This window comes from Callorhinus ursinus, unplaced genomic scaffold (assembly GCF_003265705.2).
Source record: "Callorhinus ursinus isolate GAN/ISIS: 27379988/994484 unplaced genomic scaffold, GSC_fseal_2.0 scaffold7, whole genome shotgun sequence".
NCBI classification, from domain to species: Eukaryota; Metazoa; Chordata; class Mammalia; order Carnivora; family Otariidae; genus Callorhinus; species Callorhinus ursinus.
In genome coordinates this window covers 67,790,833-67,810,033 of record NW_027397069.1, presented here as the reverse complement: position 1 = coordinate 67,810,033, position 19,201 = coordinate 67,790,833, and the positions used below count along the sequence as shown (strand labels likewise).

The 19,201-nt window shown below is 42.1% G+C and overlaps 1 protein-coding gene across 7 annotated transcripts in view; it reads left to right on the top strand.

The window, feature by feature from the left end:
- Positions 1–19,201, top strand: part of MTUS2 (microtubule associated scaffold protein 2) — a 581,138-nt gene that overhangs the window by 185,656 nt on the left and 376,281 nt on the right. For 6 of the 7 annotated variants that reach the window (XM_025874487.2, XM_073894733.1, XM_073894728.1 and 3 more), the window contains 2 exons: positions 8,858–11,308; positions 17,276–17,516. In XM_025874487.2, the coding sequence (XP_025730272.1) occupies positions 9,101–11,308; positions 17,276–17,516 (2,449 nt within the window). In that variant the 5' untranslated portion in view covers positions 8,858–9,100. Of the gene's footprint in view, positions 1–3,659; positions 3,742–8,857; positions 11,309–17,275; positions 17,517–19,201 lie in introns of all 7 variants that reach the window. The other variant, XM_073894730.1, reaches the window with a different exon arrangement.

The following is a 19,201-nucleotide window of genomic DNA, read 5'->3' as shown; positions in this document are numbered from 1 at the left end:
ATTAAAATGCAAATATGCATTCCTGTTTACACAGTGCTTCTACCTTTAGGAATAGATCCTAAGATAAGGAGGGCATGTGATGTGATGAGCACTGGGTGTTATACGCAACTGATGAACCATTGAACACTACATCTGAAAGTAATGATGTACTATGTGTTGGCTAATTGAATTTAAATTAATTAAAAAAAGGAATATAGCCTAAGAAAATAAGGGGTTCAATAAGATAAGCATTCAGCAATTTTCTGTGAAAAATTATTTTAAAAGGCAAAAACTGGAAACAATGTAAAGTCTAAACAATAGGGAGATTGGTGGGTAAATTATGGTAAAAGTGACCATTGTTAAAAATGATAAAGAATATTTATTACATGTATTTATGTGAGGAGGTGTCCATGACATGCAAAGTGAAAAATTGGAGTTATAGAACTCATTCCCTGAGTATAAAAAAAAAAACAATCTGGGGTATGAATGTCAAACTCTGTTCCTAGGGTGGGAGTAAGGGACTTTGGTATATTTAACTTTTTTTTTAATACAAGATCCATTTATTTTTATAATTGGCAATGTAAGTTTGCCATTTTGGAAAAAAAATCATTTAAGAAAAAAACAAAACAAAATAATTATTAAGCATAATAGGCAAGAAATGAACACCCTATATTTATTGGGTGAAAGTCTGTCATGGAAGGGAAGGATTCATTTTTTAAAGGAGAAAACAAATACTTTTTGTTGGCAGATGCAGATGAGGCTTATTGTAGAGAAACATGCAATGTTTTTATTGGAGAAACTTTAGATATCAATTTAATGTTCTGCTTAAATGTAAGAATGATCTAACCAATGAAAAGTCATGTTGCCCCCTTTTTTAGGCTCTCTATAAAGGGGCACATAGCAGCATTTCATTTATGTGTATATTCTTCTTCACTCTTTTTACTGAAGTAAAATAAAAATAAAATAGCCTCTGCTACTGAAAAAAATACACATATATTCTTTCTGAGCACAGTCTTGTTTCTATATTAGAATAAAATGTGAAGTACTACTCATGTCATGTACATAGATAAACCATGACTCCACAGGCTATCACAGAATTCAGCACCATAGATAGCTACAGCATTTCTGAACACATATTTACCATCATTCCTCAAGCAGTAATTCAGCTTTTAACCACAACGTAGTGAAACACCTTATAACGCATTTGGTCTGTTGTGCACCACCTTTTAGGATACCTGCACTTGTGCCTGTTGAAAATAAACATAGCCTTATGATAGGACCAATAACCTGTCTATTGTTAAGTAATTAAAATTGCAGAAAATGCAGAGGAATGATTACCACAGAACTTTCTAAAGCAGATGAATACATTGACATATAGGTAAGGATTTGCAAGTAACTTCACATAAAATTAGCCTACTAAATGTGGTGGAACATTATAGACCCTAGATACATGGTCCATAAAAATGTCAACTGAAATTTGAAATTTGGGATTTTGACTTTTTTGCATTGGTGTTATATTTACTGTTAAATATTGGGTTCCTATCTTATACAGTTCTCTGTCTCCTAAAGTTCTGAAGGATAATTTATCGCATGGTAGGAGTTGCAGCTGGAGCTTCTTTGGCAGATACATTTTATTAAGTTGGATGGAATTGCATTTGTATTCAAAGGCACAGCGCTTGAACATTTATATGAAAATTCACACACTGATAAAGCATTCCACAGCAGACCTGGCAGCTAAAGTAGGCTGTGTAACACTGTTTTTCAGTCTTTTAAAACCCAGCCCCTTTTTTAATAACATGAAAATCCCCTGAACTTTATTTTCAAATTAAATATTATAGCAAATATAAATCAGATAATGATGATCAGAATGTATTTTTCTACATAATCTCCCTTGAATATTATGGTACAACCTTCCTGGGGTAAGAGTGCCTAATCAGTTACTCAGCTGAGAAGGGTGGCTTTAGAATCTCCATCTTAGAACACTGAAAAGAAAAAAAAAAAAAAAAGAGCCTGTGCTGTCCTGAAAGTGATTTAGACATTTGCCATTTTGAGCTCCAGTTGAGAAGAGATTGCTTCATCCCAAGTGCCTACTACGTGCAAAGTCCTGTCCCAGGTGCTGCATGGGAAATAGAAGTGTCTGAGCTGTTAGCCTCCAACCTAGTAAGAAATTAGGCACACATGTGTAACTATAATAAAAGTAAGACACATGTAACTAATAAAAAGGCACACTTAACTATAATAAAATAGGATATACATAACTATAATTTAAAAAGCATAGTTTAATAGTGCTAAAAGGAATAGATCTGGGGATTCAGGGCACGGAGAGACAATATCTAGCCTCTTCATCTTTTTGGGAGGGGAATGGGAGAGAAAATTTAGGAAAGTCTTCACGGAGGAGGTGGCGCTTGAGCTCAGAAGGTGAAGCTGTTGGGTGCGGGTATAATTTTAAGTAGAAGAGTAAGGAGGATTAAGCATATATACGGGCCCAGCATTCATCAGACCTTGAATGTCAGGCTGAGAAGTTTGTCATTCAGCCAGGTTCACTCCCAATCATGTTAGTGGGTGGCACAGAGGTGGTGGGTCTGCTGAGTTTCTCTTTATCTGAGAATGCCTTTCCTGCTGTGCTGGACAGAACAAACACGCTATCAGGAAATTGAAGTGCAAGATGGATGAAGAGATTGCAGATGAGCATGAAGATGTTATCAGTCCACTTAATGATTCAGAAATGATGTATCTGCATTTAACCGAAAGAGTTCTGGATGAGATAGTCAAACCCATCATTGGAGACTGTGAGCTGGGGAGAGCTAAAGCCATGCCTGGTTGATAAAGATGGGCAAAGACATTTTGTTTGTTGGCAAGGGGACGATGTAGTGCTCAAACTACATGCTCATGTACCTAATGCTGAGCCCATGTTGTATTTTAAAAAGCACTGGTAATTGTTGAGTTATGAGTACTGAGAATAATGAACAGTGGTCCTTAGGAAGAACACTGGGCAATGTGTAGAACAGGCTGCGGTAGATTTCTTCACTTTCATTTACTCTCTTTCTCTGTTGGAGAGAGGCAATGTTATAATTATTTCAGCAACACATTTGACAAAAGTTTCTCCTCTTATAACATTCTTGTGGACAGCGTGGAGACATGTGTAGTAACTGCCGGGCCCAGTGGGTAGAGGGTGCCTGTGTGAACGTGCCCATGGAATGCTGATCAGCAAATGAGAACCATCATGGAGTGACTTCTCCCTGGTGCCAGGTGCTGCTGCTTTGGCCCCTGCCCTGTTTCGCTGACATTGGTAACAGTGAAATGAATGATAATCAGGAAGGCACATTTACCTCTTCAGAGATGGTATGCAAACAGAATGGATTGCAAATATTTTGGATGAAAAATTAAGGATGGGCCCAAAAAGTTTTAAATAGGATAGAACAATGGACCTAGACCAACAAGATGAAGTTCTAGAGGTACATTTTTATGGTACCACCCATGGATGCTAAAAGCCAGTTACAGATTTCTAGGATTGAGTCTCTGTAGTTTACCAGTAATGGGTAATATAAAGTAATATAGTACTTTGGCATTTTAATTGATGATATGGAATTAACAGGGTAATTCATGTGGCCACGGAATGGTCACTCTTAGATCATGTGGTTAGAGGTATAACTAAGTGAATGGAGGTCTTGCTTTCACAGGACCCTGGATGATGCCCCGAGAGCTGGAGTATTGTGTGCAGGTGTGAGTATCCTGTTTAGGAGGGACTTCAGGCTCCCTGAGGTGTGTATTTAGATGGTGGGAGTTTCTTTTCTTTCTTTTTTTTTTTTTTTAAAGATTTTATTTATTTATTTGAGGGACTGAGATAGAGCGTTGAGAGGGGGGAGGGTCAGAGGGAGAAGCAGACTCCCCACTGAGCAGGGAGCCCGATGTGGGACTCGATCCTGGGACTCCAGGATCATGACCTGAGCCGAAGGCAGTCACTTAACCAGCTGAGCCACCCAGGCGCCCCTAGATGGTGGGAGTTTCTTAAACCTGCTCCAATAGTTGGGAGAATCTGAGTTCTTTAATAAGAAGAGTAAGTTTGGAGGAGGAAGGGAACATAGTAGTTCTTTACAGATACCTGCAGGGTTGTTTCTGGTGGAAGAAGAATTGTATTGTGCTTCTCTAAAGAGGCAGATCTCTACTCTGGGCTAGTTTGATGGTGGCTCTGCATGGAGGGCTGATGGGCTGTCAAGAAAGCTGACGGATCTCCTGACACTGGGATTTTCACCCTAGCACTAGGAGCGATACTTGGAGGGCTATTAAGCCTCATATAGCCTATGAGCCTATAAAATCTTTGAATTCCTTTTGGAGTTAATTAATGGATTTTTTTTCCAAGATAAAATACCATCTATCTCTAAGGTCATCATTTGTAACTTTTTATAGTAACAGATGTGAAGTACAATGAAAATTGCATGCCTCACTCTGGGAAAATGCACCTCATGGAGGGCGGTGAGCATGGTTGGTTGACATATTTGTATTTCTTATTTAATCATACAGTCCTGTATTATGAGTCTGAATTTGTAGGATCATGTTTTGTATTTTGGAAAAAAATCTTTAGGGTAGGTAACCTGGTTTGAAGTCCAGATCCAGAAAAAAACAAAAATAAAAACTTGTTCATATTGACCCTGTGACTGACTTCTGGCCACATGATGGAACTCTAGGGGGAAGGTGTGAAACCTGAGAAAGAAGGGAAAGAAACAGGAAACATTACCTCCTGTACATAATTTCGCCTTCTATAATTGGAGAAGGTTTTTAAATGCTTTTCTTTTCTTGTGTGAGCTTTCTCTCCTTTTTTGGTTTCTGGTTTTGCTTTTCTATTCTTGGTCTTTATGATAGTGTCTTTTCCTTTTATTCTTACTGTGTGATCTGTACAGTTTCACCAACAGGCAGCTTTTCCTTTTAAAGCTTCCACTTTCTGCATGGATTTTACTTTCCTATCTCAGTCCCTGCCCTTCCACTTCTTAGCTGTGTGACCTTGGGAATGTTACCCTCTCTGTGCTTTCATGTCCTTACCCAGAGAGAAAAGAAAAAGCAAGGGGATGTTAAGGTCTATCTCTGGAGGCCACTACAAATATTAAATAGCCTAACTTAAATTAAAATTAAAGACTAAACAAAAATATAATTTAAAATTTAAATTAAAATTTATGAATATGTATTCTAACTGAGAATAATACTTGGTCCCTAGGAGGTTCTAGCTTTCCATTCCCTTACCAATGAGTAACATTTGCTGCTCACTGACAAAGAAAAAAGCATCTATTATGTAATTCGTTAAAAATTAAAATACAACTCTTTCTTAGCAAGACAGGGATTTGACACCTGTTTGTCAGTCTCTAGCAATCACATTGTGAATTGCAGTGTACCATACTCTGGTTTTGTTCATCTTTGTTGAGAAGAATTCATTTCTTTTTTTCTCCCAGCCTTGATAATTCAAACCTGAGGGCTCTTTGTCTCATGCTTATAATTCTGCCCACAGAGAATTAGAGGCACTCCCTTTCTGTGGATGGCCCATATTTGTGGGATCTCTTGCTCTCCCTGGCTTTCTGGGATACCTGCTTTCTGATCCAGAGAGCACAGTGTTCTTTTAAACTGCTGTCTTACTGATTTGCCTACACGCTTTTTATATCTGTGCCCAGAGGATATGTATATCTTCAAGGAAAACACTTTTTAACTTGAATAAATAAATAAAGATAGGTTCACTGAGAATCTCCTCTGTGTCAGGGAACTGGGGCTGTGACCAGAGTATGAGCATCTTGGTTAGGCCTGGGGGCTGTATCTGGGTGGGGCTGGACCCAGGGCACCCCTGGCTTACTGAAGATAGGCCTGGAAGAAGACAGAGAAGGAGAAGAGGAACATGGGACGAAGGAGGGGAGGGGGATGGAGACAGTGCCTCAGGGAGGGAACAGAAGAGCAGTATGGCAGGAAATGAAAGCGCCTGCTCCTGTGTGGGTGTGCGTATTTGGGGTAGAATTAGATGAACATGGGGAAAGGAATAGAAAGACCCAGATCAGGATGTTAATATGTCTTCGGGTGAGCGGAGAAAGGGGCAAATAAAACACACTAAACCCCCAGCTTATAGGAAATGATCTCATTTATGTAAAAAGTACATGCTTATATAATAGATGCAAAAGAAATGAAAGAAAAAGAGCTTTATCAGCTGAGGTTCTGGGGGGCGCCAATGGTAGGGTGTCAAATGAAAGGTCACGTTAGGAGAGGAGGGGGCTGGGCTGGAGAGGAGCATGGAGGTAGCTGTATATTATTGGTGATTTTTCAGTCCTTTGTTCTCAAGTGTTGATGATGTCATTCTGTGGGTGACATCCATCCATATATATGTATGTGTATGTGTATACATGAACATGTCTGTATGCATGCACACATAATCTTTTGAATAGATGAAGTTACATAGTAAACAGTGATGAAGGGAGACAAGTGGGTTGCCATGTAACCTACTTCAGCAGAAACATAACAACAGCCTCCCAGGTAATGTGTACATGTGTATTCATGTGTGTTTGTATGGATGAGGAGGAAGGTGTGGAAGATTTTAACCTTGAATCCCCCCTGGGGGAATCGGGGATGGAGCAGAACCTTACTTTTAAACTCTCCCATCCCCAGTGCCTAATAAAATGCACTCACAGTAGTAGATAAACCAGTGTTAGCTTTGAATTGAGTGATTTACTGATGATCCGTGAATCTGCTTTGATCAAAATTTAAATACTATATTAGATTTAAGCTCTTTGAGGGCAGAAATAACGTTGATCTTCATCATTCATTCATATAGTCATTCATTCATGCTACAAATACATATTAAGTACCCAATACATATGCTAGGTATTGAACAATATTTTCTTCAGTGTCTGGCACATTTAAAAGTTTTTTTTTTTAAGTAAAAATATAGGATGTTGTGACAGTTCATTATAGAAGGACCGAATCTATTCTAGTGGGCCAGGAAAGCTTCCTCGAGGAAGAGGTATTCATACTGCAAACTTAAGACCACAAAGGAGTTAGGTAATGTTGGGAGAAGAGTCCACATTCTGTGCAGATGGAAGAGTATGTGCAAAGGCCCCAAAGCAGGGAAGGAGGTGCCCAGTAATGTAAAGGATGAAGACAGTGTGCCTGCAGCCTGGAGAGTAAGAGGATGAGTAGTAGGGGGTGAGGCTGGAAAGGTGTTTGGGGGCTGGACCATGCAAGACCTGAAGGCTGGGATAGGATTTCCTCCAACTTCCTTTTTGAACATTTTCAAACCTGTGGAACAGTTAGAGGTGTTGTAGAGTAGATCACTGAAGTTTACAAATTATTATCTTTTGGCACAGTTCCATTCTCTCTCTCTCTCTCTCTCTCTCTCTCTCTCACACACACACACACACACACACACACACACACACACACAGTTTTCTCTTTGCTGAACCATTGGAGAGTAAGTTACCATGTGCTGTGTCTAAAAGCATGTCATGTTTAAAAGCGTGTCTCTTCCAAGAACAAAGAATATCTCTGATATATTCACAATACTATTATACACCTAAGAAAGTTAACACTGATAAAATACCCTTGACCTAATATACAACCCATATTAAATCTCTAATTGTCCCAATAATGTCCTTTGCTAACTTTTTTTTTTTTTTTGAGAGAGGGAGAGCAGGGGATGGGGAGGAGAGAGGGAGAGGAAGACAGATACTCTTAAGAATTCCACATGGAGTATGGAGCCCGATACTGTAGGGCTTGATCTCACCACCCCAAGATCATGACCTGAGCCGGAATCAAGAGCTGGATGCTTAACTGACTGAGCCACCCAGGTGCCCCTAACTTTTTTTTTTTAATCTAAGATCCAGTCAGGGAGCACACATTATATGTAGATATACATTGGCATTTTGGAGGTGGGTTTAGGCCAGTTATTTTGTAAAATGTCCATTAATTTATATTTGCCTGATTATTTCCTCATGATTAAATTCAGGTTGAACATTTATAGCAAGAATACTACGTAGGTGATGTGAAGCACTGAGAACTACCTAACATCAGGAACACATGGAATCAGTTTCCATTATGGATGTTAAAATTGATCACTTGGTTAAGGTGGTATCTACCAGATTTCCCTATTGTAAAGGTAGAATTTTCCTTTTGTAAGAAATAAAGTAATCTTGGGGTGCCTGGGTGGCTTGGTCAGTTGGGCATCTGACTCTTGATTTTGGCTTAGGTCATGAACTCAGGGTCATGATTGAGCCCTGCATTGGGCTCCATGATGAGTGTAGAGCCTGCTTAAGATTCTCTTTCTCCCTCTCCCTCTGCCCCTCCCCACCCCCAGCTCCCATGCACCTGCGCTTACTCTTTCTCTCCCAAAAATAAGTAAGTAAGTAAGTAAGTCAATAAATAAATAAATAAAAATAATCTGGAGAATGGTACCTTAAGATTCTGTGAATATCCTGTTCCCTAACAATCTTTCACCTGGTGTTTTTAGCAACCATTTGTTGCAAGATAATTATTCCTTTGGTGATTGCAAAACGGTGATTTTTTTCCTACCTGTATGATTTTTGTTAGGTTAGTTGGCATTATTCTATGAAGAAGAGCTTTTTCTTCTCCTCCAGGCTTTTAAATCAGTATCAATATGAACCTGTGGATTTTTAAAATTTGAATTTAAGATTTAATATGTTTTATAATCCATTTCTAACATTAATCATTTTTATGTTTTAATTTCCCCATATTTGGCCAGCAGGCACCCTATCAGAAAGGTTTTTGAGAAATTTATGGGCTGAGTGAATGAAATAATAATATGAAAGTGACGAATACATCTGTGTTTTCCATGCTTTTTCTAAGAATCTCTATTTGTCAGTGCCAACAACATGATTTTATTTTTATTTCTCTCTAGGTCTTATGGACTAATTGGCTCTCATTCAGCAGGAACCTAACAGATAAGTCATCCTGCTGTATGTCAAGACAATGCTTGGTTTTAAGACCGCTCTGAAAATGATTAAAGTAGTATTGCAGCGTGACATTGTCAGGGGGCAACAAGCAGCTTGAGAATTTCCTATTAATCAAAGAGCAGCTTGAAGGAAGCTCCTTTCCATTAAGTAGGACTGCATGGCCAGCAGCCCCCACTGAAGGCTTGAAAATGAGTGTCCCAGTGGCTCCGAAGAAATCATGTTACGCTCAGTTGCGGGACAACAGAAATGGAGTGAAAAATAATAATGAGAGTATCCTAAGTCTGGGAGATACAAATGCCAATCAAATCATGTTGGAGGTCAGTTCCTCTCATGATGAGTCTGAGACATGTGACCAGACAGATGAAATTGGAAATGCAAATTCAAGCGAGCCAGAGAATAGTACCCGTTTCAATAAGGAATCTCACCAACTTCAGGGCTTTGGGAAAGGATCGCAGTCTGGCCCCACCAGCCTGAAAGATTTTAAATTTTCTTCAACCATCCACGGAGGACTAAATGAAGAGCACACGGTGGAGAGAGGCACAGATATCCTACAGACCCCTCGCAGTGTTCAGGGACCAAGTCCGTCAAGTTGGAGGAACATTATGGCGGAGGCCAGTCCGGAGGTTTTGGCTAAAAGGGATGCTGAACTTCCCCGGCATGCTCCTAAGGATAAGTTGGCAAAGACCCTTGACAATGAGGAACCGAGAAGGCCTTCTTTGGAAAGAGCAAGCGGCTCTGCTGTTGTCGTGGACATGTCCACAAGGGAACGTGGTGGGAGCCTGACCTGGCAGCGTCTGCAGCCCACGCTTCTCGACTCCCCTGAAGCCCCGTGTCGTGAGCCCAGTGGTGGGGAGGGGCCGCAGAGGCCGTTGACCGCCCCCTCTCCAGGGGCAGCTCTTCCTCCAGCTGACGGTACCTCAGAGGGAAAGAGTGTGCGTCATCCTAAACCATCTACCTCAGCAACCAAGGAGACCACCCCCTCAGAGACCCAGATGGAGGGGGGACATGGACCGGAAGTTAGCAATGAGAGCACATCACACTCGGCCCATCCGGAGCCTGGTCTGGATTCAGCTTCAGCCCTGCAGGGAGTCCTGACTAAGCCAGAAGCACAATTAGGTCAGGGAAAGGGAGAGCTCAAGCCGGAGCTGAAATTTGCCCCACCCCAGGCTGGGCAGGAGTTAAAGTCAATCCAGGCCGAGGGTCTGGGATGCCCCAAGGAAGGTAGCGTGTTACCCCTCGGGAGAAAGGAGCCAGGTGGGAAAGCGCAGCAGGAGGCCACCACCGGTGCCCTTAGCCTGTCACACGGCAGTGGCCACCACACTCGTGTGGGAAGAGGCAGGAGTGAGCAGGACAAGAGAGCAGTCCTCCTCGGCGAGGAGGGTTCTCTTCACACCAGCCCCACACGAGGCCCTGCTTCCTCGCAAGCTGCCGAGAAGCAGCCCACTGGCAAGACTTCATCGAGTGCAGCTAGGAAGTTGGGCATTTCAGCGGGCGATGGGCACGTACCTTTTGTTCCTTACGACCCACCAGACAGCAGTCCCTCAGATGTCAGTGAGGAGAGCGCACTGGATGGTGGGAACACGGACAGTGTGGCAGTTTGTACTTTAGGTCCTTCTGTCGGAGAGCGCAACACTGGGGTCCCTGAGCCCCTCGGCCCTCAGAGCAGCAACTCAGAAGCAGGGGACAGCAAAGAGATCACTACATCTGTTGCAGAAGATAGGAACCTCCTAGAAAATGCAGCTAAGACTGAAAGCACCCCAGGGGGAGCAGGTGCTCTTCTCAGTGGCCTGGCACCCCTCCATCCAGAGACAACTGTGAATGTGACCCACCAGCCTCCACCACCTAGTAGCAGTGTTCAGGACTTAGGTGCGTTAGATGCGGATGCCGGGTCACCCTCGGCTGCTGCACCTCCCGCTGATAGTGCGCGGTCGTTGAACACCCCCCCGAAAGTGCCTGACAAGAGCACCTGCCCCAGTAGGATCCCCGAGCCTGTATTCCCACATTCTGAGGATACCCCTTCCTCACAGGAGGGAACGGAGAACCACCAGGTTGAAAAAACAGAAGAAAGGACAGAACCCAAGCCTATCATTCTGCCCAAGCCCAAGCATGTGAGGCCCAAGATCATCACCTACATCAGGAGGAGCCCTCAGGCCCTCGGCCAGGTGGACACTTCGCTGGTTCCGGTGGGCCTTCCTTATGTTCCACCCACATGTACCATGCCTCTTCCCAAAGAGGAGAAGGCAGCAGGTGGTGAGCTGAAGCCATCTGCCAACCTCTATGAGAAATACAAGCCAGACTTGCAAAAGCCACGGGTCTTCAGTTCTGGGTTGATGGTGTCTGGGATCAAGCCCCCAGGACACCATTTCAGTCAAATGAGTGAAAAGTTTTTGCAGGAGGTAAGAGAATGTCATTCTGATATGATCTTTAAGTCAAACACTGTAAAGTTTGTTATGTGTTTTCAATGTGAACTGTGAAAACAGAATATCCTCTGTTAGCAAATTGCAGATTTTGATGGATACATGTGCACAGAAATGGATGTTCTTAACTAGAGGAGTTTGTAGACAAGTCGGCATTTTTGACCAGAAGAGCTTGACGATCATGATGAGATGTAGCTAACATCTAAGGAGACTCATTTAAATTCCACTCAGCGTAATACATGAGGGGTTAGATAAGTATGCATTTAAATTGGCTTCCATGCTTAAATAAGTCAGCATAAGTCTTTTATAAGCCAGGTCAATGGGGGGAAAAGTCCAAAATAAATATATCGTTCAAATTGGTCTGACATAATCCTCTCAGGGGGAATATTTTCCTTATGGGAGAATCTCATATTCATACATGGGAAAACCACAGTGAATAGCAAATAATGTGTTAGGCATGGGCTCTTTGAGTCAGAATAAGGAATTACAACTAACATTTAGTTGAGCACCTACTATGCCTTGAGCCCACGTAACATAACATTTCATCTTTATCAATCTTTACTAGTCCTTACAGTGATTTTCTGGAGGTTGGGATTACAGTTTTTATCATTGTGTAAACCACTTTGGAGGGATTTGAGTAACTCAGTTAAAGCCACAGAACAAGGTCAGTGCTGAGATGCTCTTCTTGCCCTCCCAATTCCGTCGCTGTGCTGCCCCTTTCATTTCTGGGTGTCATGGGGAGTTGTCGTCCCAGAGCTCAGAAGGCAGATTTATCTCCTGAACGAGTCTCCTCAGGGCGGCCAGACTGATCAGTTAAAAGCCGGGTCAGATCACTCCTCTCCATAACATCCTTTGGGTCTGCCCAGGTCATTCAGAGCGCAGGCTTAAGCATGGAGGATGGCTCAGCTTTTAGGATGGACTCGGTCTGACTCCACATCCTCCCCAGCCTCCTGTCCCTCCTCCGTTCACCCTCTCTCCTTCTGCTGCTTCGGGGTCTTTGCACTTAAGTCTGCTTGGAATGTTCTTTTTGCATTGACCCAGTGGCTGTCTCCTTTACTTTCTATCTCTGTTCCAGTGGCATTTTATTGGAGAGACACCTCACCTTCCCTGAGATTCCCTTTCTCTGGTTTATTTTTTTCTTGTGCTTATCTCCATCTGGTGTATATACTTTTTCTGTTTTTTTTTTTTTTTTTTTTTTGGCTGCATCAACTAGAATGTAAAATCCATGAGAACAGGGACTTTTTTTCTGTTTGTTGTTGTTGTTCTCCGCTGGGTCCCCAGAGTTTAGAACAGTGCTTGACATAACGATGTTGTCAGAAAATGTTGAATGATGGCTGAATTATGAACTCATACATGTTGGATCCAAACAAAAGTCAACCAAAGCTTCTTAGAGATAGAAAGGCTAAGTCCAAAGGTAGACCTTAGGTTGATTGAATATACTGACATATTTGCTGAATGTACTGATCAGAGTGGAAATTGTCAGCTTTGGCCCAGCAAAAGAGGTGAATCTATTCTAAGCAGCAGACCTTGACCAAAGCTAGCACTGACAGGTGCCCCAGCAGCTGACCATCTGTTCTGCCCTGAGGCAGGCTGTTAGCTCCGAGTCACACAGCTCACTCGCTGTCTTCTGACTCTGGGCCTGCTTTCCCACCTCACATCTCTATAGAGAGAACACCCAACTAGAGAGTCTGGGGGTCCAGTCTTTTCAGCAGGGGCTCATTTCACTGTTCCGGGCTGCATGCTGTCCTGTTTTAGGTGGGCTTCTCACACAGAGGTCTGCAGCGAGAGGATGTTCTAGCCAAAGGACATAAAGAGTTTGGCCCTAGGCCGTGGCATCTCACCAACAGTAGACAGATTGCCACTCTGGTCTTATACATCAGTCTCTGAGCTTGGTTAATGTGAGTCTTTCTTAAATTTCTAAAACCTTATCCACCTGGGCCTCCAAGGCTCAGGATCAGGCTCTGACCTTAAGCTCCTTGCTAGGGCAGGGATGCTCCTTGTGAGGCCTCTCAAAAGTAGCCATTTGACCCTCCCCAGGCTGCAGATGCCAAAGCTGTTTAAATAACCAAAGACTCTTTTTCTTCTTCTTCTTGGGTCACTGCAAAGGTAAGCAACTTGTGCAAGATTGGGTCCCCAAATCTAGCATGGCAGAGTATCTCTTTGACAAGCATGCCCTGGAAGACAGTGATGAGAGCTCACCCTTAGGCTGGTTTCTCTGTGGCCCACTGGCATGGCTGCCCTGGTCACAACACATGTTGGGGTTACCTTTACCTTGTCTGTAAGTCGTACCAGCGCATCCACTTAAGTTCATTCATTTGTACCATTTCTTCAAATAGACTAATTTGGTTCCCTACCCACCCCCCAAAAAGATCCCCCAGACTTTTCTCTGCAGAAACACACTCATGAGAAAAATTTTACGTGGAGAGGTCGGCAAACATCCTGTTACTGTCTGCATTTCTTTCTCTGTGACCCTTATTGATTTTGGTTTTGTGTGTGTCTTTTCCGCATTGCTTTGGCTCCCTCCATAAAATATAATAACTTCTAAATTATATGCACATTTCCCCCCAAAATAGTTCCTATTCTTAATCCTCTAGAAGCCACCCTGAGTCTCAAGGAAATGGGATAGCATGAGTGTTTGTGTGGTGTTAGTAGTTCTGAGGGGTTTGGAGAGGCCCCATTGGTGGGGGACAGCAGCGCCACTGTGCACCAGCCCCTCTGGGGACTGTTTTCTGCCATAATCAGGTGTCCAAGGCCCTATCTTCTGGCTGCAAGACAGAGCAGAGAAGCCCCAGGTGTTGTACTGGGCTGATTTCTGCCATAATCCTCTTTTAATCAATAGGCTGGCCCTTGGCCTTTGCTCCTAGAGCTGCAACTTGACGAAATCCAGTGGGTCCCCTTCCTGCGTTCAGGCTTGGTGCAGGGAGGTCCCAAAGCCACCTCCCCTGCCAATGAGCCGCGCTTTGCCACAGGATGGCTTCAGCCAGTCTCCAGGGAAAGAACACATTTCTGACCAGTTGCAACAGAAGTATTTTTCAGTTGTAGAAGTCATATATCTTTTTAATAAATGGGAAAGTCTTAACAGTACAAACCCAAACCAGCTTCAGACTCTTTCATCATTATGGACAGATTCCCGCTGGGTTAGCATTAGTAGAAATGAAGAAGTCAGAGGAAGGGCTCTTCTGAGAGGCATCCTTTGTCCATTCACCAGAACAATACAGACATTTAGAGCTTCTGGAAGCGGCTTTGAAGATCATCTTGGACCTGCTCATGGCAGGATGATCAAATATGCTTCCTGGTTTAGACTGTTTTCTGCTTGCACCTATCCTGAGGTCTCTGGGGCACTTCTTCCTACTGATGCCTTGGGGAATCCCTTTGCATTTTTAGTATAAGGAGGTGGGAAGAGGGGAGCAGGGGTGAGAGAACAGAGGTGAGGTTGTGTACTTGCAACATACGGATGTCTGATCAGGGCTGGTCTCCCTTCCGACTCCCATAATACAGGGACATATGTATGTATTATGTAAGTATCTATCCAGACTTGAAGGAATTGGCCTGTGCAATTGTGGAGGCTGGCAAGTCCAAAGTATGCAGGGTGGGCCAGCAGGCTGGAGACATAGGGAGGAGGTGATGCTGCGGTTGAAGTCCAAAGGCCACCTGCTGGCGGATTTCCCTCTTCTTTAAGGGAGGTCAGTCTTTTTCCATTAAAGCATTCAACTGATTAGGTGAGGCTTACCCATATGATGAAGCGTAATCTGCTTTATTCAGGGCTTACTGATTTAAATGTTGATCTCATCTTTAAAACATAAATATCTAGAATAATCTTTGACCAAATATCTGGGTACCATGACCTAGCCAGGTTGTCAAGATTAACCATCACAGGTCCTCTCCCAGTGGCTATCCAGACCAGTGACTTCTCAGTGAAGCCTCCACATTTACTGTGTGTCTGCCCAGTTCAGCTTCAGCCCATTCCACTGAAAGCAGGACAGGGCATATATGAAGAGTGGCAGTCTAGTAAGAACTTAACTTGTTTGTATACCTTGATTGATTTTAGGAGTTTGAGATCGCAAGGACCTTTTAGTTTGCTTTCAAAATTATTTCTCTAAAAATACTCCATTAGAGAAGGAGGGGAAAAAATCATTTGGGGTTAAGTGCTATCTGTTCATAGCTGTGCAGTGATTCCTGTTGTATTCTGTCAATAAAGAGGAAAGAAATGAGTGTGAAATTTTTTTGTAGATTCCCTTGTCTTATCAAAAACACATCTTAGGCATACTTTTCACCTTTTTAAAGAATTTGTTACATCTTATCAGAGACAAACTACCCAGCAAAGTGACAGGCATCGAAGTGACTGAAATCATTAAGGACACTTCCAAGTGACAGCATGTTGGGTTTTGGACTCTCCAGTTTCAAAGAACTGAGTAATTACTGAGATCAGCCTATTGCAATCCTGAAAACCTGACAGATGTGGGATAGAAATCTTTTCTTCGTGAACACACTTGCTAGAAGCAGTGAGCAGGGGCACCAGAATTTTAGAAACCGCAATGAAAAAATAGAGAAACATAAATATAATAGAAAAGCCAAAGGTTGATAGTAAGAGGGTAAGCAGGAAATGGTAAAAATTTTATTAGAGAGCAGAAATAGAATGTCTTTCACAGGAATATAATTTGCTGTGGCCTGAATTCAGCCTGTCTACTAGAGCAATCATGCATATGTTACTATGTGATTATGATAAAACTTTAAAGTCCTAATCTTTTGTTTTAATAATGTCAGTTTAAGGAGAAAACTTTGTATCTGTTTTAACATTAAAAGTATCAAATTGAGTTTTTCTCTTCAACAGCTTGGATCAAAGCTTTATAGTCCCTATTAAAGAATATTGTTAAATGCTTGTGATTCCTGGATAGATAAACGTTTGACACATAAAATTGTGATTTAGAGCAGAGTTCCCAGATGTATCTTTTCGTTCATAGCCTCTGGCACTATTTTTTTTTTAACTTAAAGGAAATAAAGATTATTTAGTTGTCTTATTTTTTTCATTTTTAATATGAAGAAACACTGATAATGTGAACAGGCTTTGTGAGTATAGAATTACCTATTTAAAAGGCATATAGGTTGTGTTCTAGCCCAAACTGTTAACAATAGGGAAAAGTCATGGGATTGTTATGTTATTAAATTTAGGTAAGAATGGAAACATGATTCCTTTACTGAATAAATATTTATTGACTTTATGTACTAGACACCATTGTAGGTGCTGTGGATTTAGCAGTCAGCAAGATTCTGCCCAGAACTTTCACTGTAGTGAAACTTATCAAACATTCCTGGACACCCCACCTTACTAGGGAAGACAGATGAGGAGATTCACAGTCTCTTGTTTTTAATTATGTAAACCGATTGTAGAGGGCTGAAAATGTATTTTTCCATCAACTGCTTTATTCTTCCAGCCTTTTTCCCCGCTTTAACAATGCTTTTTTATTGCCTAAGTAGCCTGGTAAAGACTTAACAGAAATTGGTGAGGTTCACCTGCTTATCTTAAGAGTAGGTTACCATAAACATTGTGCCTTTTCTCATTAGGAAGAATGAAACTTTCATAATTCTACGAACATTGGCTAAACTCTTTCCCTGCTTCATTGAAATTATGTATTTATAGATTGGCCACTTGCACAGATTCCAGTGATTTTGTAGCAATCAAATTTAAAAATCTTGTACAGTGAGTTGTTTTCCCGGTGAAATGTGGATTCTTAGCGCATTAGTACTAGAAGAGACCTGAGAGGTCATCCAGTTGTATTGTTAACTTAGGGATGAAGACCCTGGAGCCCAGAGAAGGTAAGTGGTCAGTGATGGAACAACTCAGTGAGGCCAGAGTGGCCATTGCTGGAGCCTTGGTCTCCTGACCACATTCCATGCTCATCCTGTGATGGGAGCTTCTCTGATTAAGCTTCTGGTCATTTATCACAGGTTACAGAACGCCCGGGAAAAGAAGAATTTTGTTCTCCTTCCTATACTCATTATGAAGTTCCTCCAACTTTCTATCGATCGGCCATGCTCCTTAAGCCCCAGTTGGGATTGGGTGCAATGTCCCGTTTACCATCTGCAAAGAGCAGGATCCTGATTGCGAGTCAGAGGTCCTCGGCGAGTGCCATCCACCCGCCAGGACCCATCACAGCAGCTACCAGTCTCTACAGCTCCGATTCTGCGGGTAAGTGACCCAGCTGTTACTGCTTTTTCCTGTTGCACTTGTAAATAGTCATTCTCTAAAACGGCAGTAACTGTCTACTACATGAATGCCTCACCGTCTGAGAGGAGCCTTTTTCTGCTCTTGCATCTGACTGTCAATACAGATACTTGTCAAGACTCCTCCGTCAGCACCAGTCATCCTCCACGTTCCCTTTAAAAGGGTGACCATTACAACCACCTCCTCACTTTGTGCGATTTCTCCTTTCTCTGATACGGCCTGTAGACCAGGGGCCAGTGGAGTTTTTCTGTAAGGGGTCAGATAGTAAATATTTTAGGCTGTCTGGGCCATAATGGTCCGTGTAGTAACTACTTAGCATGAAAGCAGCTGCAGACAGTCCATCAGCGAATGAGTGTGGCTGTGTTTCAGTACAGCTTAGTTCATAGAAACAGAGAGGGGGCTGGGTTTGGCCTGGGGGTTGTAGTTTGCCAGAGAGATCTCTCTACAGCCCAGCACTGACCATGTCACTCTTCATCTGCTCACAAATCTGGACCACTCCATAATTGCTTATGAAAAGGCTCTGCTGCCTCTCCCAGCCCTGTCGTCCTGCTCCGCCATGGCTGGCCCGTGTCCCCTCCTGAGGTTCTCTGCACTGGCTTGTTTGCTGTCTCCAGTCTTCCGCTCCTGTGGTTTCCTCTGGGCTTTATGTATGATTTTATTATAGACATAATACTTCCCCAGTGTAAAACATTTTGAACACAGAAAAATATGGAAAAGGAAGTAATAATACTTAACATATTTTTAACACCCAGCCAGAGTTATTGTTAGGGAGTTTTATCTTCCAGTGTGATTTTTTTTCTGTGCATTTTTTAATAGTTAAAATGATATTGAATGTGAGTTTTGTGTTTTTCTATTAACACATTGTAGACATTTCCTAGGTCATCCATGTTTCAGAAATATTTTAATGGCAGCATAATAATTCTGTTTTGTTCACTTATTCATTTATTCAACAAATTTTGGGTGGTTATTATGGGCCAGAAGTTGTAAATTAAGGACTGCAGCAGTGAACAAACCATAGAGCTCCTGTCTTTATGCGTCTTACGGTCTAATGGATGAAATAGACCAAAAAAGCAAAAAAACTGATACATAATTGTAAATATGAAAGCAAGGAGCACAGTGTTTTAAGAAATTACAGCCAGAAGAATTGTATGGATGGGATGGAGGCACTTCAGGCGCAGCCTCTTGAGGAAGTGGGAAGAATGGGAGAAGGTGGAGAATTGTGTCAGAGTTGATTGAGTCATTGCCCAATCACTGGCAGTTGAGTTCTGCTTACTCTACACTATTTTCAATAGTGTTGTGATTTGAGTCTTTGTGTATACTTATTTGTCTTCTTTCTTATGTTTTCTTAGGCTCGATCATTTGAAGTGTAATGATTGGATAAAGGATATCCAAACATTTTTTTAAAGCCAAGGAATTTTCTAGAAAATTTGTAACAATTATTTTCATACTAGTGTTTCTTGGAAGTGCTTCTTCTTACCATACCCTTCCCAGTGTTGAGTATTATCACTCCTCCACCTCCTATTTTTTTTTTAATTTTTTATTGTTATGTTAATCACCATATATTACATCATTAGTTTTTGATGCAGTGTTCCATGATTCATTGTTTGTTCATAACACCTAGTGCTCCATGCAGAACGTGCCCTCCTCAA